At 53.8% G+C, this 27,380-nt stretch overlaps 2 protein-coding genes across 2 annotated transcripts; both read right to left on the reverse strand.

Moving 5' to 3' along the window:
- Position 1: 1 nt before the first annotated feature.
- On the reverse strand, positions 2–3,662 carry FNDC11 (fibronectin type III domain containing 11). The gene is made up of 2 exons (XM_017833204.1): positions 3,512–3,662; positions 2–1,135 (listed from the first exon to the last, which is right to left on the reverse strand). The coding sequence occupies exons 1-2, from the start codon at positions 3,599–3,601 to the stop codon at positions 62–64; spliced, it is 1,164 nt and encodes a 387-aa protein (XP_017688693.1). The 5' UTR covers positions 3,602–3,662; the 3' UTR covers positions 2–61.
- A 6,745-nt stretch (positions 3,663–10,407) lies between these two features.
- STK35 (serine/threonine kinase 35) lies at positions 10,408–27,161 on the reverse strand. The gene is made up of 3 exons (XM_017833155.1): positions 26,819–27,161; positions 20,638–21,385; positions 10,408–14,606 (listed from the first exon to the last, which is right to left on the reverse strand). Exons 1-2 carry the CDS (start codon positions 27,159–27,161, stop codon positions 20,673–20,675), a joined length of 1,056 nt encoding a protein of 351 aa, XP_017688644.1. The 3' UTR covers positions 10,408–14,606; positions 20,638–20,672.
- Positions 27,162–27,380: the final 219 nt, after the last annotated feature.

Below are 27,380 nucleotides of genomic sequence, written 5' to 3' on the forward strand. Positions count from 1 at the left end.
AGTTCAATTTTGTGCAAAATGTTTAAACAATTTATTTTGATTATTCATCTTTTCCAAACCATTACAATGAGGAAGATGTTCTGGTGAGCCGCCTTGTAAACCCGAAGCTGCCGTTGGTGCTGCCATTGTTACTGCCGTTGGTGCTGCCGTTGGTGCTGCCGTTGGTGCTGCTGTTGGTGCTGCTGTTGGTGCTGCCATTGGTGCTGCCGTTGGTGTCTTCAACAGGGACAGTTTTTGTCTCCAATACAAGGCGGTCATGCCACTGTGAGTAGACAAGTGTGTGAGTGTCAGATCTTTTAACTCTGAACTCGTATGATCTGCCAGGCTGCAGGTGATGGATTACGCATGGGTTGGAGATGACTTCCTGAATCCGACTGTATCCTGGTTCTGTCTGACTGTCGTCTGTCATTAACTTAATTTCCAGTTGCCATCGTTCGAGGTGTGACTCTTGATTTTCATTAATCCACTTGAGCTGGGCCCAGTTCTGGGATGCAAATGACTCTCTCCGATCAAAAATTGGTGGCTTCTTTGTATATAGATAAAGACTAACGTGAGGGTGTACAGCACCTCCAAGAATTACCTGTGACACCAAACTGTGCTTGACGTGGAGCTTTCTTGGCTCTTCCAAGGCAATGAGTTTACTGAAAAGCACAGAGAGCTTGAGCACTTTCTTTATAGTCAAGTCCCATTGGGAGAGGAAAGTTGCCATGTCACAGGTCTCTACGTAGTGGCTCAGCTCCTTTCGTCCTCGATCCAGCTGTTCCAACACTCCAGCTAAAAGTGCCAGCTGGATTTCAGTCTGGTTTTTTCCCATCTTCTTAATCTTCTGGAGTTGGCAGGGGTTTGCGATTTGCAAGATGTCAGCGCAAATCATCATATTGTTCGGGTCTCTCACGCACAGGTGTCTGGGCTCAATCTTCAAGTAAAAGTAACACTTCTTCAGAAGATTAAGTCTGTTCCAGTGGTACCGGAGGAGGCGAGGGTTCAGCTCATTGCGAAGGAAATCCAGAACAAGGTTTTTATTTCTCATGTACTGCTGCATGGTGGCATTGTCTTGCCCTTCTCTGGTCGCCGTACTCTCCGAACTGGTTTCAGTCTCATTGAAAACCTTAGCCATGCTTCCAAAGCTCGGGTGCTGTGTAGGAAAGCAGCAATAATAACATTAAGAACTGAAAGAAAAGCAGCTCTGAGGGAGCATAATCACGGCTGTGACTCTTCTCTCTTAATTAAAGCTTAGTTTATGTAGATGGAAAAGAACTGCTAGACTAAATGTAGTTCCAGAGGAATTTTCCTTTATAGTTGTGTGGTTTCTCATATTTTATATTGTCTACTTATATGTATTCCAACCATGGCATCCTTCTATCCCTCCCTTTGAGAGGTTCTACCTCTGCTTAATATATTCACTGACAGGAACTATTCTCTGAGACACTCTGCCAAAATTTCTCCCTATCTTATTATCTTCTGTTTCATTCTAATTAGCTGCCTTTGTACTCCTGTAAGCAATTTCTTTCCATTCTTCTGCCTCTCTGGAGATGTCTATTTTTCTCTCTTTGTAATCTGCCAGGCTGTTGAGGTTTGAGACCCATCTTCTCAGCCAGTTCTTACAGCTACATAATCACCTTGGTGATTCAAATTAACCCTCTGCCCCCACACGAGGTGGTGCGCAGCAGGCAGAGCAACACTGTCACCTCATGACAGCTTCCAAGGGGAATTACAGCGTTTTACTCGCACTTCCACCTTCAACAGTGGATTGGCAGTCATAACCTGACTATGTTTTCAGTGATGTACTGCTTTCCCTTTCTTTGGTTTTATTTTGCATTATCCCAGATCACGATGCTTTTCTGTAGAATGCCCGCAGTCTATGAACAATGTACAGTAAGAGAATGAAACACATGTAAAGCACCTGCAAACAGTTCGATGTCAGGATGTTTACACAGGGATTCTTGTAGCACTATATCTGCTGGTTTAATCTTAGCTGTTTACCAGGGCCTGGAGTGACAGGACAAGGGGAATGGCTTCACACTGACAGGGGGCAGGGTTAGATTAGATATTAGGGAGAAATTCTTCCCTGTGAGGGTGGGGAGGCACAGTCACAGGTTGCCCAGAGAAGCTGTGACTGCTCCATCCCTGGAAGTGTTCAAGGCCAGGTTGGACGGGACTTGGAGCAACCTGGGCTAGTGGACGTTGTCTCTGCCCATGGCAGGGGGGTTGGAATGAGATGATCTTTGAGGTCCCTTCCAACCCAAAACAGTCTGGGATGATTTTACACTTCATTTATTGGCAAAGATGTGCCCTGGCTGGTGGTGCCCTCTGAGCCAAGGTGGAAGGTGTTTCTCTGTTGTGCTTTAGCTGAAGTACCTGTGGCTCACACAGTTTATGTACCACAAACAGCAATTAGCTAAATAAATGCCTGTGTCCCTGTTGCCAGTGATACTGTAATGAGAACTCAGCTGGACACTGAAGTGGTTTTCACAGGCTGAACACACTTGATTTGAAAATGAAATTGATACAGAATTTTGAAAGTAAGATCTAACATATGAGATTTTAATTCTTCCATGCTCTGTAGAAGCTAGATGGTGACACCTGCTTGACAAACACATTTTCTTTAGCCTCATTTTCGCTAAATTCATAACGGAGCTAATAACATTTCCTCATAGGAATTCCAAGCGTTTGTAAACCTTGTAGCTGTCTGGCCCTGAGCTGCACCATGGTTTATATACTAAGTCACTCATTTGCAACTATTTCTCTCCAAGAGAGCTGTCATCTAAAAAAAACACAAAACAAGCCGTATTTCCTTTTCACTTCTTTTCTTTCCCCCAAAAAACCTCCACCTAAACCAAGGCAGTGCCAGCTCCTGGCATCCCGTAGGCAGCAGCAGTGCCAGCACATGTGCCAGGTGACATTCCCCGCTCTTGGAGGGATTTGGCTCTCCGGAGAAGTTTGTTTGCCCACAGATCGAGCTGTCATTGTGCTTGTTTTCCCTTGCTGTTTTTACATACATATTTTTCTTTTTTCCTGCCAGGAATGGCTGGCTGTATTCCCTGCAGTATTGCTATGCTTGCAGCCTGGGGGGGGGGGGGGGGAGTGGTGGTGCAGTCACCCAAGGAAGGGGCTCTGTGTTCACCCAAGAGGGGTCGAAGTGGCACGCAGGGGGGTTTCCGCCTGAGCCCCGACCCACCTCGTCATGCCCCCGGAGGTGTGTGCAGGTGCCCCGGTCCCGGTGCGGCCCGGCTGGATGGACCCGCGGCCCGGCCCTGCCCGGCCCCGCAGCCCCGCAGGCCGCCGCCGTTGCCATGGCGACCCCCCGGGCCCGGGGAGCTGCGGCTGGAGCGGCCCAGGACCAGCCTCAAAGTCCTCCACACATTGCCCCTCCGCAATTCACAGGATCCCAGAATGGTTTGGGGTTGGAAGAACCTTAGAGCTCCTCCCCGTTCCACGCCCCCGCCGCTGGCGGCGATGGCGGTAAATCCCAGTAACCTCCTTCGCAGCCGCCCATTCTGGTCCCTCGTACCTTCGCCTTCGCGGGCTGCTGGCTCGGGGACACCGGGGACACCGGAGACACCGGGGACACCGGAGACACCGGGCTTCGTGAGGAGAGCATGTCTGCTCTGCCCGTTCAGCAGGAGGTGTCTGCTGTGGCTCCAAAAACAATGACACAGGTTGTGCCCGCTGCTGCATCACAATGGCATCGTGGAACCAGGGAATCTGGAAACATAGGGTGATGGAACCATGGAATTGTAGAATCATAGAATGGTTTGGGTTGGAAGGGACCTTAAAGCTCATCTCGTTCCAACCCTCTGCCATGAGCAGGGACACTTTCCACTAGACCAGGTTGCTCCAAGCCCCGTCCAACCTGGCCTTGAACGCATCCAAGGATGGGGCAGCCACAGCTTCTCTGGGCAACCTGTGCCAGGGTCTCACCACCCTCAAAGGAAAGAATTTCTCCCTCATATCTAATCCAAATCTCAGAAAGCAGGAATGGTTCTGGGGTATGAACAGGACCTTCTGGGCTTTATGGTGTGCTGTGAGTGAGGGCTTTTTTTGCTTTTTGAGGGCAAATCTTGCAGAGTACATCTGAGGCCAGACACCAGCACTTTGCTCTCCACAGCGAGACTGTTTCACACTGTCAGAAGTTTTGTTAACTTAAATACATAATCCTTATTAAAGGGCTATGGTGAAATAGGATATAAACTGCTCCGTTAAGTGCAGCAAACTTCCTTCTGGGGACGAAGTGATTTTCCTTCTCTGTTTTCCTGTGGGACCCAGCTCCCAATCAGCTGTGTTACTGTGGAGAAGAGAGTGGCTTGTCTGATTCACGATGGCAAGCTCCATGCCACAACTGGTGAGTTCATCAGCAAACTGGACAGGCATCCTGGGCTGAAGGTGCCCTTGTACTCCCTGCTATTAAATCTTTGGGTCAGAGCTTAGCCTTAATGCTGTCTGGTGTGCTTAGCTGGTGCATCTCTCCTGAGCTTTTTTAATTGAATGATAGGTAGGATCCATAACGCCAGCCCTAAGCTCCTGCTTGAACACCAAGGGAGGAGGTGATCTGTCATTTTAAGAAATCAGTGCATCCTCTCAAGGCAACCAGAGCTTACCATTTCATTTCACAGCTGCCAAGAGATTAACTATACAATTGTCAGGTGTGATTTGCTAACAGCCAAGAGAGATACCAAATATGATTGAAAGCAGGTTGATGGCCTTGCTTGGGGGGAGGGCCAGTGGAGATCAGTATTCGGTGATAATGCCAAATTTCTGCAGGAAATTAATGTTCATGCTCATGTCATGGATCTCGATCCTGTTGTTCAGATTGTGTGTGCTGGGAACTGGAGGAGTCCTTTTCCCTCAGCCTTGGTGGTCTGAGGGTATGAGAAGAGACCTGTGGAGGTCCAGCTAACCTTGCCTCCTCATAAACCCACTTAGAGTCTGCAGCTGAAATTTTAGTGTTTTCCGTCATTTTGCATCAGGGATCAATTCAATGAATCTCTTTGAATTAATACACATACAAATGTGTTTGAAGCATTGAACACCACGTACTCCTTTGCCTTCCCTCTCATCAGCTGAGCTGTCTCTGTGGCAGAGCTGACAGCTGCTGTCACTCCGTTTGTCACTCTGGCTGTCCTGTCCACAGCATCAAAATAAAGAACTTGTTAGTCCTGTCTGAGATCAAGATATAAGCAGACGATTGATTTTCTTCCCTCTTCTCATTAGCAAGCTCTGACACTTAATAAAACATATATTTCCTCACTTGGGGTAAGCAAAACACCCAGATAGTGCCTGTCAGAGCGGGTTGGGAGCAGGGATTAATCTTTATGGAAAATCAATAGCTGGAACAGAAAAATTGGCAGAACCCAAATTAAAAGTCGCTGGCAATTTCTGTCTTCATATTTCACATCTGCATTTCTGAAACAGTGATTTGCTGCAAAGGCAAAACAGGGGCAGGGATGGGGGTGAACTCCGTGCCTGGTTCCTCTTCTGCTGCTTCCTGGTGGGTGGAGGTGGATGCCAGGTTTGGAGCAGCTGTCTGAGCAGCACCAGGTTCAAAGTGATCCCTGTCCCAGGGCAAAGGGCTGTTCAACACTGACCTTTCTGAGCGAGGTTGTGTCCTCACAGCAGCACTGTCTTTAAAGTCTTCCACCATCATCACCTCCTCCAGGGTCCCTGACTGTGTCCCTGCAGCCCCAAAAAGTACCCATCCCTCATCATGCTCACCTGGCTCTGTGGGAGCAGGATTCTCAGAGCAATATAAAGGCTGCAATCCCCATCATCACAAGGGTATGACTGATTTACTCAGTGCTTGCTCCCAGTTTCACTGGTGCCTCAGATACCTGAAATAAATTATACATTCCAGATAAATTCCAAATCTAAATCATTGCCACACATCAGTGAACTCGTGGTGTTCGTCAGACTGTGATTCAGAGGCTCACTTTGAGAAGAAAGAGGGATGGAAGTTTTCCAAGGAACCGGGGAGGGGGGGAGAGGGGAGGAATTGCTCTCCTGAGATGCAAAAGCCCCAGTTGGACCAGGGCAAGAAGGAGTTAATTGTGTCCCTGAGGCAGCAATTATCTCCAGCTCATTACACCCACTAATGGCACCCCAGGAGGGAGCCCCAAAGCCTGGACCTGCCAGAGTTTGGAGTGGCCTTTTGATACAGCAGGCCAATAAATTTGGGGATTTGGAGGCTGTTTAGGGGCAAAAATCTTCCCTGGTCTGAGCCCAGACCCACAATCTGCTCCTCCAGAGCCATGGTCTGTTAGCTCTCCATCTCACATGGATGAATCAGCCCAAAGCATTTGATCCCACAACAGGCTCCAAGGAAGGGGAGGCTGCAAACCCCCAGGGCACAAGCATGGGGGCTTTTATTTCTTGCCATTGAAGACTACATTGGGGAACATTTATCCATGTTCCTCAGACAGAGGGCCAGTACTGGGACAAGTCTGTGTCACAAGGAGGGATTGAGGCTTATGGTGAGACAACGACCTTCTTGGGTTTGTGGAGAAGGGGAGGTGGACCCTGCATGGCCAGTTTAGTGCCCTCACTGATTCCCAGAAGGCTTTACAGAGGGGGCACGAGCACCTTTCATAAGACCACAGGCACTGGCCCTTCTTGGGTTAAACAGGAGTGACTGTGGGGCTGGATCCATGTGGAGGGAGCAGAGTTGGAGCTTGGAGGGATGTGCCAGACTCTGCTGCTCACAAGGGTGCTCACCCTGGGGCCTCATCCAGCCCCAGTGCTGGGGCAGGGGCTGTGGCACCCATGGCTGTGGTCTGGGGGGCTGATCAAGGGGGGCTGGAGGAGCCACAGTGCAGGGCCAGAGCAGGGGCATCCTCTGGGAATCCTGACAGCCCCCGGCTCCGGCAGCAGGACAGAAGGGTAAAATCATGCCCGTGTCATCCCATCCATCTCTGCCTCTTGCAGGCTGGTCCCAGGGGAAGTACAGGCTTTGGCAGCTCTAAGTGGGGTTGGAGGCGGATGCAATTCTGGAGAATAAGATTCCCTTGCAAAACCTGTAAAAAAAAATAAAAAAATTAAAGTTCTTGGCTGAGAAGCTTGTTTAAAGATCTTATCTCTGGCAGAGGAAATAAGTTTTTAATTCCTTCCCTTGCTGCCTCTCAGCAAGTACTGGGTCCCCAGAGGGGCACAGGCCATTAGCTCTGTCAGGAAACGAGCTGGAGAAGCAGCTTTTGTTCATGGAACTGAGACTGACCTGAAGTGGCTCTGGGTGAAGCTGCTGCCTCTGCCACGTGCGGTCCCTGCTGTGGGGAGAGTCAGGTGGGGTGCAGGTGGAGTGGGCACCCTGCATTCAAGGCAGATGGAAGGCAAAAATTACCTTTTCTGAAGCCTTGGTTGGAATCGGGAGGCGGTTTGGGCGATGCTGCTCCCCCTGCTCCATCCCCAGGATCCCCCTGGCAGGACTGGCATCCCAAGTGCCACCTGGGGCTCTGCAGGAGGAGGGACGGGGTAGCCAGGGCCATCCCGCACACACTGGGGGCTGCACTGCTCCTCATGCACGGCTCTCTTGAGCTGATGCTGGAGAGCTGTTGGGATACTGTGTGCATTGGGATAAAAGGTATTTAAAAAGTGACATCTTGGTGCCATCCATGGCCTTATCCACTGTGTGGCAGAGCACCAAGGCTGGGCTGTCCCTGTGCCAAGGACCACTGTGACTGTCCTGCCACCAAACAGGGGGACAGAGGGTGAGGAGGGTCCAGGCTGCTGCCTCTCAGCACGGTGGTCCATGGGGAGAGCAGAGCCCCTGCTCGCTCAGCTTCGTCCCTTGTGTTCACCGTCACCTCCACCTGCATCTGAGTCATCTCCCAGCTCAATGGAGTGTGTGGGCTTAGTGCAGCTTTAGCTGTTCATCCTCTGCTGTGCTGGAGCCTGACACGGATAAAGTGGAGCAATTCATCAATGCAGGGATGAGGCGGATGAATGTCCTGTGCCAATACAATGGACCTTGTTCTCCTCCCACCAGCTCAGGCAGCAGCGGATGTCACTCTGGCCCAGCGAGGGCTGCTGAAGTGGCTGCTGCTTGAGGAGCTCAAGAGATCTTAAAAGAAATATGGACTTATGTTTTGTGCTGAATGACTTAGTGCTTCAGCTGTAAAACACAGTCTTTGTGGAGAGGAGGCTCTTGAAAAATGTTCCTGTGTGCAAGCAGGGGAGAGGGAGAGCGAAGCCATGGCGGCAGCATCTTGCCTCTGCTCTGATGTTAAATCCCTCTGGGGTGAGATTGGTGCTGGTACTCAGGACTGTGATTGGCCTTGTGGCCAAGGTGGCTACCTTTCCCACCCTGGCCCTGCTGCCTGGCTGTGGCCTTTCCCACGTGCAGTTCTGCACCAGCACGTGCCCCCCTGGTCCCTGAGGAGCACAGGGCAGGCGGTGGCTGCCAGGGTACTTCTGTCAGCTGTCAAATACTTGAAGCACCTTTGTGGAGTTCAGCAAACCTCTTTGCATGCAAAATAGCAGGTCTCCAGAGAGCAAATCCAGAGTGAAACATCTCTCCTGGTGACTGACACCAACATCTCTCGCTAATGACGCTTTTTGGTTGTCGACTGTGCAGTGTGGTCACCTGCCCTTACCAGCTCCTCGCCTGCAGCACGGCAGGACACGTGCAAGGCGACCCAGGCTCCCATCCCAAGCTCCTGCTGGGGTTCAGTTTCACCCCACTTGCAAGGGATGAGCTGGGAGCCAGAGGCCATGGCGCTCACATGTGTGTCTGGTCACAGAGAAGCGTGGGATGCCATGAACCTGGAGATTGGCAACATGATCCTCGTCACTGGTGTAGCTTAAACAAGTCTTGGAGGTGCAGCAACATTTGAGACAGAGATTTTGGGGGTGGCTGTATTTGGTGGGGCACAGCAATGTAGCACAGCCGCTCTCTGCAGCTGCACTTGACGCCAGGACAGGGACAATGTTGGGGTGTGTTCACACCAGGGGCCAGTGTGACTGGAGCTAAGCTGGCCTCTTCTCTGCCTGCAGCCAGGATGCTCTTGGCAGGACTGGGGGGAGATGTTTGAGCAACCAGTTGGAAGGTGGGGGGCCCAAGGGAAACACGGCTTGGGCCCCCTTTGCCGGCTGGTGAGCGGGGCCATCACTCCAGCTGGGGTTGACCAGCCTCACTGCGGCCCCACTGGGCTGAGAACATCCATTTTCGGTGCCTGTCGGCAGCGATTAGGGAGCACAATGCTGACGGGTGCGCGGGGGGAGCCCAGGGCCGTGCGGCCGGCGGTGCTGGGGCTGCCGCAGGGGGGGTGGCAGGGGAGGACGGGCTGCCCTGCACGTCCCAGCGCGGGCGCTGCCGCTGCCTCGGGTCGCGCGAGGCTGCGGGGCCGTTACGCAAGGGCTGGCGAGCTGGGCCGTGTGGCCCCGCGTGCCGGGACATCCTGTGTCCCACAGGACACCATGTGTCCCACCCAGGGTGGCCCCAAGCTGCTCAACACCTGTGGACATCACCCACAGGAAAACAGCTGCAGGATGCAGCTCAGCCTTGTGGTGCTTTTCCCACCATGGATGTCGATCGCGGTACTGAGAGTCCCGGTTGGAAATGGGGCTACGGGGGATCCCAGCTGATGTGACCAGCTCGGATTTGGTCTTGCATCTGGGATTTGGGGCAGAGCATCTGTGCAAAGGGAGAAAGTGTGGCTAATAAAGCAGCAGTTCTGCTGGGCATTTTCCTTGGTGGGTTTGTAGCCACGACAAGAACAGAAAGCCAACTGTGCGAAGGGCTGCTTATCCTCTCTGGCTCCCAAACGGGGCTGCTGGGGAAGTGGCCAGATGGGAAGGAAGGGGCAGGATGGGGAGGTGTTTTCGGGCAGGCAGAGGTTCCCTGTCCCACTAATCGCTGTGGCCTAGTTGGGTGTCTGCAACAAGAACGGGGCTAATCCTAATCCAGGGCGAGGATAAAGGGCCACAAGTGCCGCGTGCCAGAGAGCCACGTTCTGGTTGGCACTGGCCACCATGCCTTGGTTTAGTGCCCTAAGCCCTGGGGTCAGTCCAGCTACCCCAGACCAGGGTTAGCTGGACCTGCCCTTTGGGATGGAGTCAGAGCTGCTTCAGGGCCTTGGTCTGTCCATTGCTGCCAGGGGACACCCTTCCAACCCCACTGCTGCCAGCACAGCGGAGGACAAACACACAGAGCTCATGTTTCAAGTTGTGTGTGGCTTTTCAACCCCATCAAATAGCTTTATTCACACAAACGTCCCTTAATTTACAAAGCCTCTGCCATTCATACACATCAGGGGATCCACAGTGTTCAAAGAACTTAAATAGAACATCTCATACCAAACCCGAGTAAACCAAGTACAAAAAATATTTATATAAAGTTGTTCACACATAGGTCCTAGATTACCAGCTTCTGTGCAAAAAAAAAAAAAAAAAAAAAAAAAAAAAAAAAAAAAAAAAAAAAAAGAAAAATACAGATTCATTTACTAATATTATCTTTAGTTTGGAGTCTGGGTTTAAGCCTTCTGCTCTTGCTAACTCAGCACAGGGGCTGTGGGGACCAGGAGGAGTCCACAGCAGGGCTGGGGCAGGGTGCCTGTCCTGGGGGTCAGCCAGCACCCCAGTGGTGTGGCAGTGAAGCTGCTCATCCCTGCAGAGCTGCTGTGTTTTGCTGGGTGAATGAGCTGAAGGCCCATGGTGGGCTGGGCAGCTGCTGGGAAGGGGAAAGGTGCCATGATGGGGATCAGCAAGCACCCCTATGTGGCCCATGAGCTCTTCCAGCAGCCTAGACATCACTCTCAAAGCTAAAAGCACTACAGGCAGGCTACAGAGAAATAATGTGGCAGGTCACAGCTGGAAGAGAGCAGCTCTCTGTGCTTCCCTCCCAGCTGCACCCACCACCCCAGACACCCTGGAGTGTGAAACGCTTTTGGACATGAAGGGTCACACTGTGGGATGTGCCTGTAACCAGCGGAGGAGCACAGGAGCTGCTGGCACAGCTCTCCCCATGCCAGTGACAGCTCCTGGGTGAGGGAGCCAGTGGCAGGAGTGTTGGCTGCATCCTGCTGCCGAGGGATTGGGGGCTCTGCTTTCCAAATGCTGCTGATGGGATGGGGAGGGCTGTGAAGAGTGGAGTAAAGCCCACAGCCTGCTCCTGCGGCACGGCCAAGCTGGCACAGCACTGAGCACCACACACCCATCCCATGTCAGCATCGCCAAAAAGGGGAACAGGAGCCCCCCTCGCCCCACGCAGCTCTAGTGTGAGGCTCAGGCAGCAGAGGCCTGTGGCGAGGAAGGAAAGCAGCAACGGGTTTCCCTGTTCTCCTGACCAGCAGAAAGCCCAGGGAAACAAATCCCAGTTTGTGCCCTGAAGCAGCTGTCCCATGATGCTTGGCAGGCTTAAACCCAGACTCGAACTGCATACAGAGGAGACAGACACCGCACACAACGGAGGATTTCCACGACGATGGTAATGCTCGTTTTACATCTTATTGCTCCAGAAAGGCTCCGGGAGCCTGTGATATGTGAAGGAGCTGGGTCCTGAGGAGTAAAGGAAGACCACAGGGGTAACTCTTATCTGTCACTAGCACTGCTGAACCTCAAACACAGCAGCAAGGGGATATGGGGAAGCTAATCTAACCCCTCTAGGCTAGAGCCACCTCTGCTTTTCTCCCCATGGACCAAAGCTGGCCGGGAAATCCCCGTGACACCTGCATGATGCCGGTGGTGTCAGCCTTGCTGCAGGCTGGTGCAGATAACATGTTTCCCAATCCTCCTGAGGCTTGGCTTGTTCCCCCCACCCACCCCACATCCCTCTTGTAAACAGCAAAGTCAGAAGTAAACAGTTTCATACAATCACTCCCCCGGCGTGGGCACCGGCTGGGGCCGCATGAGCCCAGAGGGCGACAGGGTTCTGCAACAGGGGCCTTGGCTCCCCCCACACTGACCAGGTACCCCCTACCCGGATGCCCAGCTTCACTGCAGCCAAAAAAGACAGAGCCAGCCTGACCCAGGCTGGGTTATGGGCTGCAGGCTTGGTGTTGCTTTCTTAAGCTTGGGTTTTCCCAGCGGCGCATCCTAATGCCAAGAACATCCACAGCGGAGGGTGAAGTTCAGCCTGCAGGAGCTTAGGCAGGTAAGGCCAGATAGACCCACCTGGCAAGAGAAGCCTAAACATCCTCTATCCCACAGCACATGCAGGTTTGAGCTGTTCCCTGTTCCCAGCTTGTTCTAGAGGGAGTGCTGGTCTGGGCCAAAGTAACTGGGAGGAGAGATGTGGGGAGCTGTAAACACAAGGCAAGTTCCTGTATAGTCTGTGGAGTTGAGCACAAACAGCAGCAAAATCATCAGGGAGAAATGCTCTTAAAAGGACAAACTAATCAGGGAAACATCCACGTTGGCCAAAGGCTAGCAGCCCTAGGACTCCTCCTGGGAAGTGTTTGCTAAATCCTAAGTAAGGCACTACGGTCTAGCTCACTAACATCAAGCTGCTTTAAAAACACATCTGCAATTCAAAAGCTGAGGTGGAGACGTGTGGTTTGAACATGGCCTGAAACAGCAGTGGACCAAGAGGACTGACCCTCCCAGGGCCTGCCGGGCTCATTCCTGTCCCCAGAGAGGAGCAGGAAGCTGGCAGCTGGCTGGAGGCAATGGTCCCAGGGAGCAACCCCACTCAGTGCCTTCCATCCTCACCTCCCGCCTTTCAGGCTTGGTATTCCTGCTGCTAGGAAGCTCCCTTCAACGGCGATGAGACACCTGCTGAGGTGCCATTCCAGCAGGGAAAGCCCTGTGAGCAGGGCTGGGAGGACAAAACCCTCTTACTGCACCCGTTCAGGCCAGGGTTCGGTTAGAACAGTTGTAACAGTCAGGAGCAAAGGCTCTGCCAGGTGGAGGAAGGATGGGTCCAGTAATCAGGGCACTAACACTGCACTTGTGAGCTACAGGGTTCACTCTCCCCCTCCTCAGGGATGCAACACAGAGAGCTGCAGGAGAGTCTCACCTGGCTGCACCCTACAGAAGCATCCCTAGGGAGAAACACAAAAGCAGTGTGAGAACAAGGGCTTGGCGCTGAATCTGGGCTGTCTGAACCTTCACAAGTCACAGACAGATGGTCTGGAGCCTCCAGGTCCTTCTAAGAGGGACTTGGTCTTCCTGCAGCCACAGCCTTAGCTTTGTGTCCTGGAATAGATGTAAAAGAAGAAAGAAGCCCCTCCCTCCTTTCTCTGCTCTAGCTCTGCCTTAGCCCACCTGAATTTCCTCCATTTCCATTCATTCCCATGAGGTCAGCAAAGTACGCCGAGGAGATACACAGAGGTGCTGCCAGTTAGGAACCTTCCAGTGATGACACAGGAAAGCTGCAGCCTGCACACAGGCAAGGAGCAGTTCCCACAGCCAGGGGGCTCAAGGGGATCCCCTCCTGCCCATGGCCATGGCCAGCTCCAGGCTGAGCACCCCAGCAGCTTGGGAGCATTGCTGGGTCAGACCAGCCCTCTCCCCAAACCACTGCTGGGTGATTTAACCTGGTGAGAAACATTTTAGGTGGTTCAGAAGCTGCAGGGTGGAGAAGAGTTGGTGCTTTACATTGCATTTACAGTGAGCAAAGTCTAAAGATCATCAACATGGGGGCAGCCCCAGAATAGGAGTTTAACTACAGGCAAGGAAATCGAGTATTAACTGCTCAGCCTGAGGTTCCAACCTCCTTACCTGAGCTGTACTGTATTGTAACCCACCCCAAACAGCAGCACTGCCTTTTGCTTCCTGGAGATCATTAGCTAGCAGGGAAAAGTGTCCCATGAGAGGCAAGAATCCAGCCCATGAGCCACTCAGGCCAAACCTCCTCCTCTCCCCAGCATTGTTTCTAAAAACTAGAGCTCAGCATTAAATGGATCAGAGCAATGGACTGCTTTGTGTTTCTCTTGTATGCAGGTGATGTCCACCTGAAAATGTACTCAGCAGCTCCACAGTTACCTCTGTACAGAGAGTACCAAACATCATAGTGAAATCCAGCTCAGGGAGAGCAGAGGTCTGCCCACCACAGCAGCAGATATGCCTTGCCAAATGGCTTTCCAGCTTGTTTATCCTACTCTATCCTAATGTCAACTGCTCACAGCCTGGGCAGCACCCACCTATTCAGGAGCTGCCTGGCTATGAAATTATTATTATTTAGCTGCTTGCAACATGTGATTCAAGAGACTGTTTTTTCCTAAAGCACTGCACTCCCAGTGCAAACCTCACCATCACTTTGCTTCCATTTTCCCTAGGCTAAATCAATAGCTTTCAACCCAAAATTGTGCCCAGCTGGACTCAGAGCTGGTGCCTGGCAGCACACCTCAGTGCCAGGCCGCCTCCTTATGGAACCACATCTCTAGAAACATCTACAGAGTCAAGTGGCAGCACAGGGGATGTGGGGAGGGCTGGGCAAGGGCAGCTCCACGCTCTGGATGTTGTTTAAAGGTCTCATCAGTGTGACAGCTGCCAGCTTGTGCTCTTCCACAGGCCCCTGCATCCCCCTCCCACACCCCCACAACACCCCTTCCTGACACAATAAAGTAACACCCAAAGATTTCACATTGCCAGAGATCTTCTCTATTATCATCTTCCCTTATCTTTGACTTCCTCGTTGCATGTAAATAACGGAGATTATGGGTCCCTGGTAAATAAATCTGTAAGAGAAAACAAGAGAGGAGAAAGACAGGTCAGGTTTGTCAGTGATTTGTTCCAGTTACTACACTGTAACTTCATTGTCACTGCTGGATGGAAAGGGTGTAGGACACCACTCCCACTGCCTGCCCACTGACCCCAGTTAGTCCAAAACGGGTGCTGCCACATCCCTCTACCTCACAGTGCTTTTGCTATCGATCCAGATAGGAACTGGGCTCAGTTTACAGTCAGTTCTTTCCCGGAGGGACTCAGCAGTGCATGGAGCACACTGTCAAGGTCAGCACACATCCAGCTGCCCCAGCACAGGGGCTGAGCTGGGATGGGCTGACTGGGGGCTGAGCGTCGCCCCATCCCACAGGGCTCCCTGCAGCAACAGCCCTGCTGGAACAAGGACAAGTGTTACCATGGCAGAGCCTGGCCTTGAGCATCCACGTAATGCATCCGTGAGCGCTGGCTCCCTGTGCTCCACCAGGAAAGGTGGAACAAGCTGTGATCCTGGGATGCCCTGCACCGCTCGCCCGGTGCGTCAGCAGCAGCTTGGGCATCTCAAGTGGCTCTGCAAGGGGTGGCTAAAATCCAGGTTGGTACAACTGGAAGCAGAGTAGGATGGGTTCACAGCTCAGCCCACAAAGATGCTAAGCACCAGGAATTTTAGGGAAGAGCAGGCAGGTATTTGCTGCCCCAATCCCTGTTCTGGCCAAAGCCCTGACACTCAGCATCCCCCATGGTCCTTGTAGAAGCTGGGGTGCTGTACCCATTCATCCACAGCCCTGGCACTGCACCCACCCATCCTCTCCGCTTAGGGATGCTGAAGTGCTCAACTCCACACATAAGCCACCAGCATTTTCCATCCAATTCGTCTGCAACCCAGAAAACTGCCTGCAGACATCCCACACAGCAGCAGAGCTGGACCCAGCAAAGGAACAGGACACACGCACATGTCACTTCTGTACTGGAAATACACCCTTCAGGATGCCCCAAACTCAGAGGAAGGGACCAGCAGAGCCAAGGGCAGCAGTTGTGCTGGGAAGCAGTGGTGGTGGTTCCATGAAAGTCTCACTTTGTCACCCCTCCCTCATGCTACACAGGGGTGGTAATTTTCCAGGAGTTAACATCAGTTTAATTTTTCCTCAAACTTGACCTCCGAGCTCAAGTTATATGGAAAAAAATTGGGGGCTGGATTTAGCTCCCCCCTTCATCAGGGGCAGGTCCCCCCCCACCAGGGATAGGACCACAGGCTCTGCAGAGACACTGAGAGAGCAGCAGGAGAGACCTACTGCAGAAAAAATGCCACTGCCCAGCAAATTACTCCAATCCCTTAGCCCTAGGAAATCTCATTAAAGAAATCCATGCCTGAGGAACACATTTCTAAAGGGAGAGGCTGCTCAGAGCAGAAGGCAGGGTCATGGGCACACTCCTTTTCAGGAGAGGTCAACCAAGAGATGCCACTTTTGCAGGCTGCCATCAGAAAAAAACCTCTTCTGTTTGAGGAGGCGAGAGGCACCCAGACATCAGGTCAGGGGCAAACACACAAGGATTTTTCTGGAAGATTTCTCCTGTTATGCAGCTTCATTAGCAAGTAGGGCACTGTTTCTGTTTGTGCTTCCCTGGAGTAGGAGCATTTTCAGGGAGGGCTCTTGCTTGAGTAGCCCTGAGCTCACAGCTCTGAGACCCCACTGACGCACGTTGTTGCAGGAGCTTGTTCAAGAGCTTTTAATCCCTCCTCTGATGCCACTTATAGTTTTAATCAGCTCGAATGTTCATTCAGCATCAGCAGGACATGAACCAGCAGCCCATGGAGTCCTCACCCAGCATGCAAAGGTGACACCAATGCGTGGGTCTCACAGAGAGGGGAGTTGGCAATGGGGTCCGCACGGCAGAGAGGACAGTGCAGGGGAGGGAGAGATAACCCATCACCTTCTCGTGCTAACCACAATATCTGCCCCCGTGTGGGAACACAGAGTACCAGGGAAGGGGGCTGAGAGTCTGATTTATCTCCTGAGCCCTTTCTCACGCTCTGTACCTATATTTGTGATGCATTCTTTGGGAGCAACTTAAATCCAACTGCAGCAGTCTCCCCTAGAAGGCAAAGCAGGGCTGACAGTGAACAAACACAAACACTAATACATCTGGCCACAGGTGACACAATCCAATTCACCTGCAGGGCTTCATTTCACCCCAGATAGAATCAATACTGCCAAGAAGAGTATCACCAAACTTTGGGGTGGCCTTGTGATGCTGCACCTGCTGCTATGGCCGAGAAGAGGAACTGACTTTGCTTCTATTGTCCCATGGCTTTTGTCCTTGCCAAGATCCACAAACCATGTTGGAAACAGTCCAAAGTCAAAACCAACTGTTTCAGGAATGAAATTGCTGTCCTTAGACTGGCCAGTGGGTAAAACTTGAGCTGAGTGGTACTAACAGACAAGATGTAACTTGATGCAGCACCCCTGATCACCAACAGCTATCAGAGCTGCTGCTGTGTCCCCAGTACCTCTCTGTCCTCCAGCTCCGAAATTCCACAGGGCAGCAGTTTATCAGCGGGCTGGGAGTGGGTGGGCACAGCACCAGGGAGCTCTGGCCAGACAGACACCGTCATGCAGGGTGAGCAGATGAGCTGGTTCAGCATCACCTCCCGGTGCACGTTGGAAATGCAAAGAGCAGAACAATGCAAATGCAAACAGCTACTTTCAGCCAAAACTGGAATGATCAAACCCAGTGACAGAGGAGTGCTGGAGAGAACCAGGCTGGCCTCAGCTGTCAGACACCCTCCTGCTGACAGCAGCCCCCAAGATGCTGCAGCAGCCTGCAGAGATTCCTCCCATTCATCTTGAGCATCCACCCCAACATCAGACCAACTGTTTCATCCACAGTGAAAATATCATGGAATACAATCTGCCAAAACAAGCTGCCTTCTACACTGATCACAACCATTGCAGTTTGATGTCCTGTGTGAATCAAAACTATAAAGTTTCTTAAAAGCATAGCAGTCAGTGCTGGGCTAGCAATCAAGAGATACATTAGCAGGTACCCAGCACAACCCAGCCACTCCCTAACTGTACCAGAAAGGCTTTTGTCCTCTTTGCCCAAAAGGCTTTGGAAACAACTATAGAGACCTGTAGATAAACTTGGCTTTAAATAAACTTCTGCAGAAGATCTCAGGCTGTTTATAAACTTCTGCCCAAGGTGGGGAAGCACAGTATTCAAATGAGAAAGAGAATACCTTTGTTTTCCCCAGGAAAATGTTGCCCACCTCTGCTGGAAGCACTGCCCCAGGGCCACCGGCAGTGCTGGGGAGGAGGGCGAGGAGATAAGGAATCATCTCCACCTCAAGCACCCCCATCGTCCAGCAGAAATCAAGCCAGAAACACTTTCCTCTCTGAGAACTGACATTTCCTATCTGCATTTTGGAAGAGCAGCGGAGCATGGAGCTGGCAGGTGTGTGCAGCATCCCTGGCAGAACTAAAGGCAAAGCTGCTGAGACACGAAGCGAAATCTGAAGAGGTCAGTGGCATAGCAAAGAATAAGCAAAAATCCGATTGCCTGGGTCAGGGAGGGTTACAGTTTTCCAGGTTATGACATGAACCAAGGCTGAGCAGGTCTGAACTATCCTGGGGAAGAACTCACTGCATGACCAAGCTACACGCCAGTGGCCACAAATAAGTTGGAAGGGGTTACGTGAGTTTCTCGGTCAACTAAAATTACCTGAGAGCAGAATTCAGGCCCTGCTCTAAATCCCATTTTAAGCTTCTCAAGCAGGTTTCCAATTTAAGATTTGCATTTAACAGCAGCCAGAGGAAGGCTGATTTGAATGCACTACTACACCAGGCATTAGAAAATCCCCATAGCAAAGCCCACCAAATACTCTGGTGCCCCACGAGTGAGGCAGAGGAACGCTCTGGGCTTGCAGGGAACATATGGTTGGTGCTGGGCTCTATGTGGGCCAAGCGACCACGCTCCGTGTGCCAGGCTGGGTTATGTAAGAGCATCCATGGCTGCTGCAGCTGTGTCACCACGGAGAGGAGAGATCGGTGCAGCCTCACGGATGGAGGGGGGGTGGTTGCAGGAGGCAGCTGGGACTGAGCAAACAGCCGCAGGGTAGGACTGTCCCCTCGGTGTTTGTTATCCCTTCATGTACTATTCCGCAGATCTGCGCAGGATGAATTTTCCCCGGAGGGCAGGGGCTGGTTGCATAACTCAGCAGCATCATGTCAGCACAGAGCAAGCCCAGATGGCACAGCCCGGCCTGACCCTCGGTAGAGCTGCTCCCACCCCGGACTGGACCCCATGCCTCGCCCCGGGGGACAAGGTGGGGTGTCTGCTCTTGCCCCGGGGCTGGAGCACACCCTTCTTAAGGGCTCACATTTCCGCAGATTCACTCCTCTCACACTAATCCCCAGCCCACACTTGCACTGGGACCAGTATCAAGCCCCAGGCAGCAGTGCTTGAATCAGTTACCTCCACTTGAGACCTCAAGGGTGTTAAATATTTTGTGCTGTGGGATGGTGCAAAGGGGATGGTCCGTGCACAAGTTTGGACAAACCAACAGTGACAGAACGAGACCCACCCAATGGGTCTTTCCATTTCCATATCCTTATTTTTCTACATACAACACAGAGTGTACCTGGGCACATATAGAGGGGGGGATAGGCAGCACATTGTTTTCCATAAGCTCAGGAACACTCAGGTGGGCAGCAATGAGGGGTTTTAACAAAATCTGCTAAAACAGCCCCACCCTCCCCACTACCTGTTGCTGGAGGCTCCCTCTCAGAGCAGGTCAGGCACACAGCCATCAGCTGAGGGCTGGTGAGTGCTGGCCAGGGAAGCCATTTCCTCCCTCTTTGCCCTCTTGTATCCATGGTCTGCTCCAGTCCAGCTGGCTCTGTGTGGTTTTGGGGTGAGGTAGGTGCTGGGGGGCCAGGCTGCAATGCCAGCACCTAACAGGTAGGCTGTCAGAGGTCTCCTGTGATCACTGACAGGCAGGCAGCTCTGCATGAGCCTGAGAAAGGACCTAGGGTAGGAAGAGATCAGCCTCACCCCTGGTAATCTGTAATTCTTCAGTTCCATTGAAATGCTTGGCTGGGAAAATCCCTAGTAACAGCTCCTGTTTACAGACAGCTTTGCCATGTAGGCAACACCTCCCAGTCCTTCTGTGTCACTGGTTAATGACAGGGCCAGTTACCCCGTCCCTGGGGATCCTTCCAGACCATGTGTGACCACCCAGGTCTCAGGATCAGGACCTCTGAGCTTGAGACTATTTAGCTGGGGGGAGAAGGGAGGGGACTCTTGAACAGAGCAGAGCTCAGTCTGAGCACTGCTGTTTTGTAAGCTTCCTTCCTGAGCAGACACAGGTCTACGAACACAGATGCTGGAGGCCAAAGCATCTCCTGGGTTTGGGCCACTGCAGTTCACACCAAAGGGAAGTCCTACCCTTAACAGGGAAATGAAACAGAGCCACAAGACAGACCCACGTGCCTCGTAGGTGAAAGGAAACAGCTTTGTGCCGAGGCAGATGTGCCACTTGGTGCCTGCTGACAGAGCCAGCTGAGCCCCGAGGTGCCCTGTCCAAGTCCCACAGGGGAGGGAGATGGTGCCAGACAGTGAGGTGCTCCCAACACTGATCACAGAAATTACACTACATAGCAGAGGCAGAACTGGCAGCTCCCTCCCTGCCCCTGGGGGAGACAGACGCCCCCATATATTATACCAGGTGCTCACAGGTCTCTCTGCCACACCCCATCCTGTCTCAGACACTGGCAAGAACCTGGGAAGAGCAGGACTCCTGCCCAGCCTTTCCAACTCCACTGGGCCTTCGGGCAGTGGCAGGACATACAGCTGCTAATTCTATTTCCCACCTCTACTTTATTTTTGCTATTTTTGCAGTAGAAGAGGTGAAAACAACCTCAGAAGCACTGCTCTGATGAGTCACTACAGAAATAGCTCTGGGAACATAAGACTCCTTTGTGTCACTACAAAGTGCACTATGGGGCCAGTATAGCAGACAGATTAAGACAAAAAGTGTGAATCACTTACCCAGCTGCAAAGCACAGCAGTGCCCTGCCCTGAATTTAAGCAGCACATGTAACCTGGTCCATTCTGGTTTCAAGCTCAAAGGCATCAGGTCGATCCTGCGGGTTAGCAGCCAACATGTCTTTCAAGAGCTGCTTGATCCCCTCAGACATGGAAGTCCTGCGTTTCTGAGGGATGTGCAGCTCCATCTTTGGGTTTTCTAGCAGCGCTTCCCCAACGGGCACAATCTCAGTCCCCTGCTTGATGTAGGTCCCCAGCAGCTCCTTCTTGGTCTCGGCGTCAATGAAAGTGATCCTCTCAATCATGGCCCAGATGATGATGCCGAGGGCGAAGATGTCAGCCTTGGCAGTGTAGTGTCCTTCCCAGACCTCGGGCGCCATGTAGAAATCAGAGCCACAGGCCGAGGACAGCCAGTACTTGTTCACATTCACATTTTTGTTCTCGTGCCCACCCTCCTTGCCCCGAGCAGTCAGGCCAGCGCAGACCTTGCTCAGCCCGAAGTCGGCCACCTTGAGCACAGGGGTGCCAGACTTCTCTGTGATCAGGATGTTGTCTGGTTTCAGGTCCCGGTGGACGATGTGGTTCTTGTGCAGGAAGGCAATGGCGCTGGTCAGCTGCAGCATGAAGCTCTTGTTGGTCGCCGGGTCGGGTCTTCGGGAGAGCACGTACTGGTTGAGGTCTCCCCCTTCACAGAACTCCATGACGAACCACAGGTAGCAAGGCTCCTCTGCATAGCCCAGGATCCTCTCACCTAACCAAGAGGGATAAGAGAGTGGGTTTTTCAGGCACATTACAAAGTCTATCCTAACCCAGGGCGGATAAGGCATGGGTCTGGTTTATGTGGATACAGGAACGTGACCGGGACCTGTCACACTGCAGGGCACTATCAGTGGCACTGCTGTGGCTTCAAGTGCTTTGGGATCCCATTGAGCACCACGCACCAGCATCCCATTTATCCAAGCCACTGCCTGGGAGCCAGCTCAAGGGACCTCTTCCCAGCAAAGCACAGCGAGTGGCACTGAGAACACCTCTGCTCCAGTCCCACCATCAGGCCATTCTCCCCAGGCTGACAGCCAAGGGACAGAGGCTAAAGGCACAATTAGCAGCAAGTCTACAGGAGGAAAAAAAGTCAGTTCTATGTGAACACCTCCTCTCCCACCTGAGCTCTGCTGCAGGAGGCAAAGGCTGGCTCACTCTGCACAATTTACTGGAACTGCACGTGAGGAGTAACCGACAGCCCTGAACTGAGCCAGTGCAACCTCACTAAGAGTGGTCACACCAGTGTCCAAGCCCTGCAGCCCACGGGGTGTTCCCAGGCCAAATTTGTGTGTTTAGCTGCATTTGTGCTGGGGGAGCTCTGCCACTTCATCCAGCTTTCATTAAGTGCCAACAACTCTTTAACGAGATGAAACTGGAGGTCCAAGCAGCAAACCATGCCTGCTGAGTGTAATCTCAGCCACGCTGGTGACTGTTACTGTTGCTACTACTCAATATTATACCCCAAGCAGCTTCTCCCTTCACCAGACATCAAAGTGAGCTCTTCAAACTCAGAGCATCTCAGGGTCGATTGGTTAAATCTAGGTTTTACTCCATAAACCTCCTGCCAAGGAAAGGACTCTTCTGCACATAAATTAGATGAGTAGAAAACACAGCAGAATCATATCAGCTAATGGGGTCAGGTCTACCACTGGTGCTCCCTGGGGATGCCAGGGTGCCCCAGGGAGCACTGGCAGACCTCGCCCTACTAGCTGGTGCCAAGATGCAAACCTCACTGCCAGACCTCAGGTCTCTTCCATAGAGTACCCAGGTGACAGGCAGAGCCTGCACACACCACCAGAGCATCATTTTACTCTAGAAACCAGCTTTTTTTACCCTCAAGCACCATAAGGGAGAAGCTGGAGGACACCACTCACCTCTGCCACTGTTAACAAATCCCACAGCCAAACTCCAGTGTTTTGAAAGCAGTTAAGTAACTCCACCCATTTGACAAAGTTGAGTTTTGTTTGAGCAAAGCCCTAGAGAGCATCTGGGAAAGCTAAAAACTTCCAGCAGCAGGTAAAGCCAAGGACTACCAGGGACACCCAGCTCTGGGCTGCACTGGTCAGTGATCGGTGTGGGTGGGAATATCAGTTATTTGCACAAACAGTCTGTATCCATGGCTACTGCTATGGAAATGGAAAGCTGCACAACACAAGGATTTGGCTGCACCTCTCTGCCCTCAGCAATCTTCTGCTGAGATTAGGTCTGAAGGTTAAATCTAGGGAATGGAAGAACAGGCTGGAGATACTCAAGGCACTGGGTGCACTTTGGGGGTCTCATTTGGCTGGAGGAGGGATCAGCTTGCAAGTCCAAGGGCCAAGTGGGAGCAGCACAGGACAGGCTTGGCTCTGGAGACCAAAATGCTGACTAGGAAAAGCAGCTTCTCTGGTGTGAGCCACCCTTTGGCATGACAGCATGGAAACTGCAGCAGAGGCTGCTTGTCCTGGGAGCAGAGCCCTTGGCACAGCCAGGACAGCCCCAGCTCACACCGCTGCCACCACCACACTTTGCTAAATCCAGTGACATCACAGCAGGACACAGGGTTTGGCTTTCCTGCTCCCCTCTGCATCCATACAGCCCCAACCTGGGGAGCAGGAGGGTCTGGCTCTTCTCTGCTGGGAATCAAGCCATGACGGGGAGCACAGCAGAGCCTCACTCCCCTCACACACAACCAGGTGGGAGCATCCACACACTTCTGCCGACAGCCCCTTCCCACAGGACGTGGCTCAAACACTGGCTCAGCAGCAGCCAGGACCTGTTGCCTCTGACAGGCCAAGGTTTGTTTTTAGCATAACGAAGGCTCTGATTTAAAACTTGCCCCCTGAACCTCAGCAAGCGTGGGGAGGACGGCGACCCACCAGTAACTGCAAGCACCAGGCACTTCAGTTTGGGTGGAGCGCTGCTAGGAGAGGCTTAAGCCAAAAGTAATATTTCCTCATTTTCTTTCTATAATCTAAAAGTGTTTTAGTTGTTAAATCATCTTCCTGCCTTCAAAACAAACAGCTTTAAACATAAAGAGCTGGCAAGCTGCTTCCTAAAGATGAGATGTTAGCAAGCTGAAGCCAAGCAGCCAAGAGCTGATGACAGGCCAGACCTGTTCTCCATCACCAAACCAGCTCCCAGCCCAAGCCCAGGATGGCACACACTCATCCTCCATCCTTCCAGCAGCCCCCCCCACCTATCCTGGGAGCTCATTAGCAGCATGCTAACTTGCTTGGCTTCAGAGGGAAAACAAAAATCTAGGGAGAGCAGAAGCAGCACCACAGCGCCTACTACCACGTGTAACCTCTGACTCCCTCTGTGCAAAGAGGCTGTGCCAGAGAGATGGGAGCTGGCGGCACCGAGCTGGGTGCTTGGAATGATGGCAACACACATGGGTGATGCCAGGGCAGCCCACAAGTGAGGCTGAGTGCTGGTGGCAAGTTGGTGGCCCCACAGGTGACACGCTGGGAAGCAACACCTTATACCTGTTCACTTAAGGGAGCTCTGTCACTGCTATAGGTTAGGAGCAAGAGGGGCACATGGTGCCCTGGAGGTGCTCCTGTATCAGGGCTCTGAGCACATTGCACTGGTCTGTGCCTCTCCTCCAGCTCAGCGCTGGGCTTTCAGCCTCCTTTTTATACCCTGCCCTTAAATTTAATTATTCCGCATCTCGTTAAAACGATAAAGGTTCAGGTTCTCATGCTGTAGCTGAGACCCAACATTGCCCGGGTGTCCCGACAGTTGTGCTCCCAATTCAGAAGGTCTTGGATTAATCCTCAACGTGCCCTGAGCCCCAGCACGTTGGCACAGCATCTGCGCTGGCCCGTAAATAGCCCAGCTGCGGTCGTGCAGAATGGCACGGCAGCACAGCTCCACGGCCACCGCGGCAGCCCCGGCACTGCTGCGCACGGGGAACGGGAGCAGGAGACCTGGGGGGGCTCCTCCAGCTCTGGCTTTTGCTTTGGAAATATTTATCCACATCTATCTGGACCCAAGGTTCGGGAAGGCAGCAAGCACAGGCTGCCCCGGCACAGCGCAGCCCCGGCACAGCGCAGCCCCCAGGGCAGGCAGGAGGAGGGCAGATGGAGGGGGGAATGTGCTCTGGTTTGGGGAGTCAAACTGCTCCTGTTCAGCTCGGGGCTGCAGCAGGACTGGGGCAGGCAAAGCCCTCCCTGGGAGTTCAGGGAGCTCAATCCCCACCTAGAGATGGGGGCATCTATGGGGCTCCCTCCCCACCTGGAGATGAGGCACCTACAGCTGCCCAAGAGTTTTCCCCAAGCCAAGCTACCTCTCCTTGGGGTGTGCAACATGACAGAGGGGGTGTGGGAACCCACCCCTGTACCTGCCAGAAAGAGCTTGACCTGCTACAGCTGGACACACACCCGAAGGGAAGAGTTGGCTCCTTTCCCAGGGAGCCCTGAGTCCAGGCTGCACAGGAATTCGGACACTGCCCTTCCCGGGGAGCCTCCCTTGGGTGGCTGTGTGAAGGGAGACAGGAGCTGGGCTGCATGGGGAGAGCAAGGCAGGTCTGGACATGTCCCCCCCAGGGATACAGAGGGGACAGGGAAGGCAGGGGCAGTCAGAGCCACAGGTTTGCTCAGAGGATGGGTCTCAGCAGCCTCACATGAACTCTGTGCCTGGCACAGGGTTTGGGGGCTGCCGATGCCGGGGGCTCAGCTGGGGGCACTGAGAGACTGAGCCCCTGAGAAGCAGACAGGAGCCCTGGCACACAAATTTGGGGCAGAGGGATTGGGGTGAGCTGGCTCTGCCCAGAGCAGGCTTGGGGGCCCAGGGGGCATCAAGGGCTCCAGTATTTTTCCACATCTTCACAGCACGTTGGCAAAGCTGCGTCTGACAAGCAGCCAAGAGAGCAGAGGGAGGGAGCATTTTGGAGATGTCACCATCACAGCCATCGGCTGTGACAGGAGAAGGTGACCCCTGACAGCCCCGTGATGCTGCTGAGGGACCCCAGGGGAAAATGGGGGTGTCAGCCCGGGCTACAGGCATTGATGCTTCTCCTGGGCTGTTCCCACAGAGCCGGCACTGGGGGAAAATGGGGACAGTCCCAAAGCCACGAGAGTTCAAGGGAGCAGGCAGGGCACCCTAACAGGCTGCAGCCTTGGGGTGCTCAGAGATGGGACATCAGGCAGAGATGGGGAGATGTCCCCTTGGTGTGACTGGGGCAGAGGCTGTGAAGGTCTCCAAGGGATGTGTGTGGGCTGTGGTAGCAGAGGGAACCCCAGGATTTGGGGTGCAAGGGAGGAGGACAAGGTCAGTGCTGGCACAGAGTGCAGGGAAAGGCTGGGGTCACCACACAGGGATGTCCCCCAGGGCTGGGTCTGAGCCTGGAGGTGGCAACAGGGTTCCTCAGAAGAAGGGGATGGGGCTGGGGTGCTGCAGGACCCCCCCTTGCATGGGGCTGCAAGACATGGGTGTGGGCTTAGTGAAGGGTGTCACTGGGAGCAGCACACAGGAAAGGGTAGAGAGGATACACAGGCAGAACCTAAGGGCAGGGCATGGGGGGACAGGGCCCAGAACAGGGATCCTCCAGGTGTGCTCAGGGTGGGTGGCACCAAAGAGGGGCAGCAGAGAGACCCTGTAGGGGAGCCTGCAGGGACAGGATGGAGGTGGGTGATGGGAACAGCAGGGAGCAAGCCTGGAGCAGGTACCCCAGAGGGAACCCCAGGGCTTGCAGGGCTGATGGGGTGCCCAAGGGCACAGTGGGGGGAGCCCAGGGGTGGTTATGCTCGAAAAACAGTGAGTTAAAGTGGAGGGAGGGGTATTATGAGAGCTGGGGGGAGCTCTGGGTGCTCCTGAGAGCAGGCACTGCCATGGAAGGATTTGAGCAAGGGGGTGATGGGGAGCAAGGGAGGGCAGCAGCAGTGCCTGAGGTGGGGGGTGTTGGAGAAGGGTGTCCTATGGGAAGGGGGAAAACACCAGGGTGTCCTGCATGGTGTATCCCAAGGGGGATAAAACCTGGGGGTGGGGTGAGAGGGGGGTGGGCAGGAGGACCTGGGGGGGGGGGGCACTGAGGGTAGCAGGGAGGGTGCAAATGCAGGTACTCAGAGAAAGGGGGGGGGTGACACAGGTGCCAGGGACAGGGGCCCCGGAGGCCCTGGGCGCGGAAGCAGCCCCGGGGGTGCCCCAGGAGGGGGGTCGGTACCTTTGAGGGAGGTCTCGACGAGGCGCAGGTAGAGCTGGCTGCGCTTGTTGCCGTGGCTCATGCGCTGCCCCAGGCCGTGCCGCTGCAGCACGCACTCCTCGAACCGCACCACGTTCGGGTGCTGCCGCCGGAGGCTCGTTAGGGCCCAGAACTCGGCCAGCGCCAGCTCCACGTTCTCGGGGGCGTCGCAGCGGATCCGCTTCACCGCCAGCCGCGCTCCGCTGCGGCCCGACACCGCCTCGTACACCACGCCGTAGGCGCCGCGGCCGATCTCGGCCAGCAGGCTGTACCGCGGGCCGCCGGCGCCGCCGCCGATGCCCGGCCCCACCGCGGCCGCCGCCATGGCCCCGCGCCGCAACGCCCGCCGCCGCCTCCCCGCCGCCGCCGCCGCCCTTTGTGTCCCGCGGCGGCCGCCGTCCATGTCCCCCCCCCCGCCCGCCCCGCGTGTCGGGCAGCGCCGCGCGGGCGAGGGGGCACGCGCGGGGGCACGCGCCGGGGCCGCGGCCGCGCCGCGGGGCGGAAAAGCGCGCGCTGCCGGCCCCTTTAAGCGCCCGGCCAATCG

The sequence above is a fragment of the Lepidothrix coronata genome, unplaced genomic scaffold (genome assembly GCF_001604755.1).
Source record: "Lepidothrix coronata isolate B3197 unplaced genomic scaffold, Lepidothrix_coronata-1.0 Scaffold212, whole genome shotgun sequence".
NCBI lineage: Eukaryota > Metazoa > Chordata > Aves > Passeriformes > Pipridae > Lepidothrix > Lepidothrix coronata.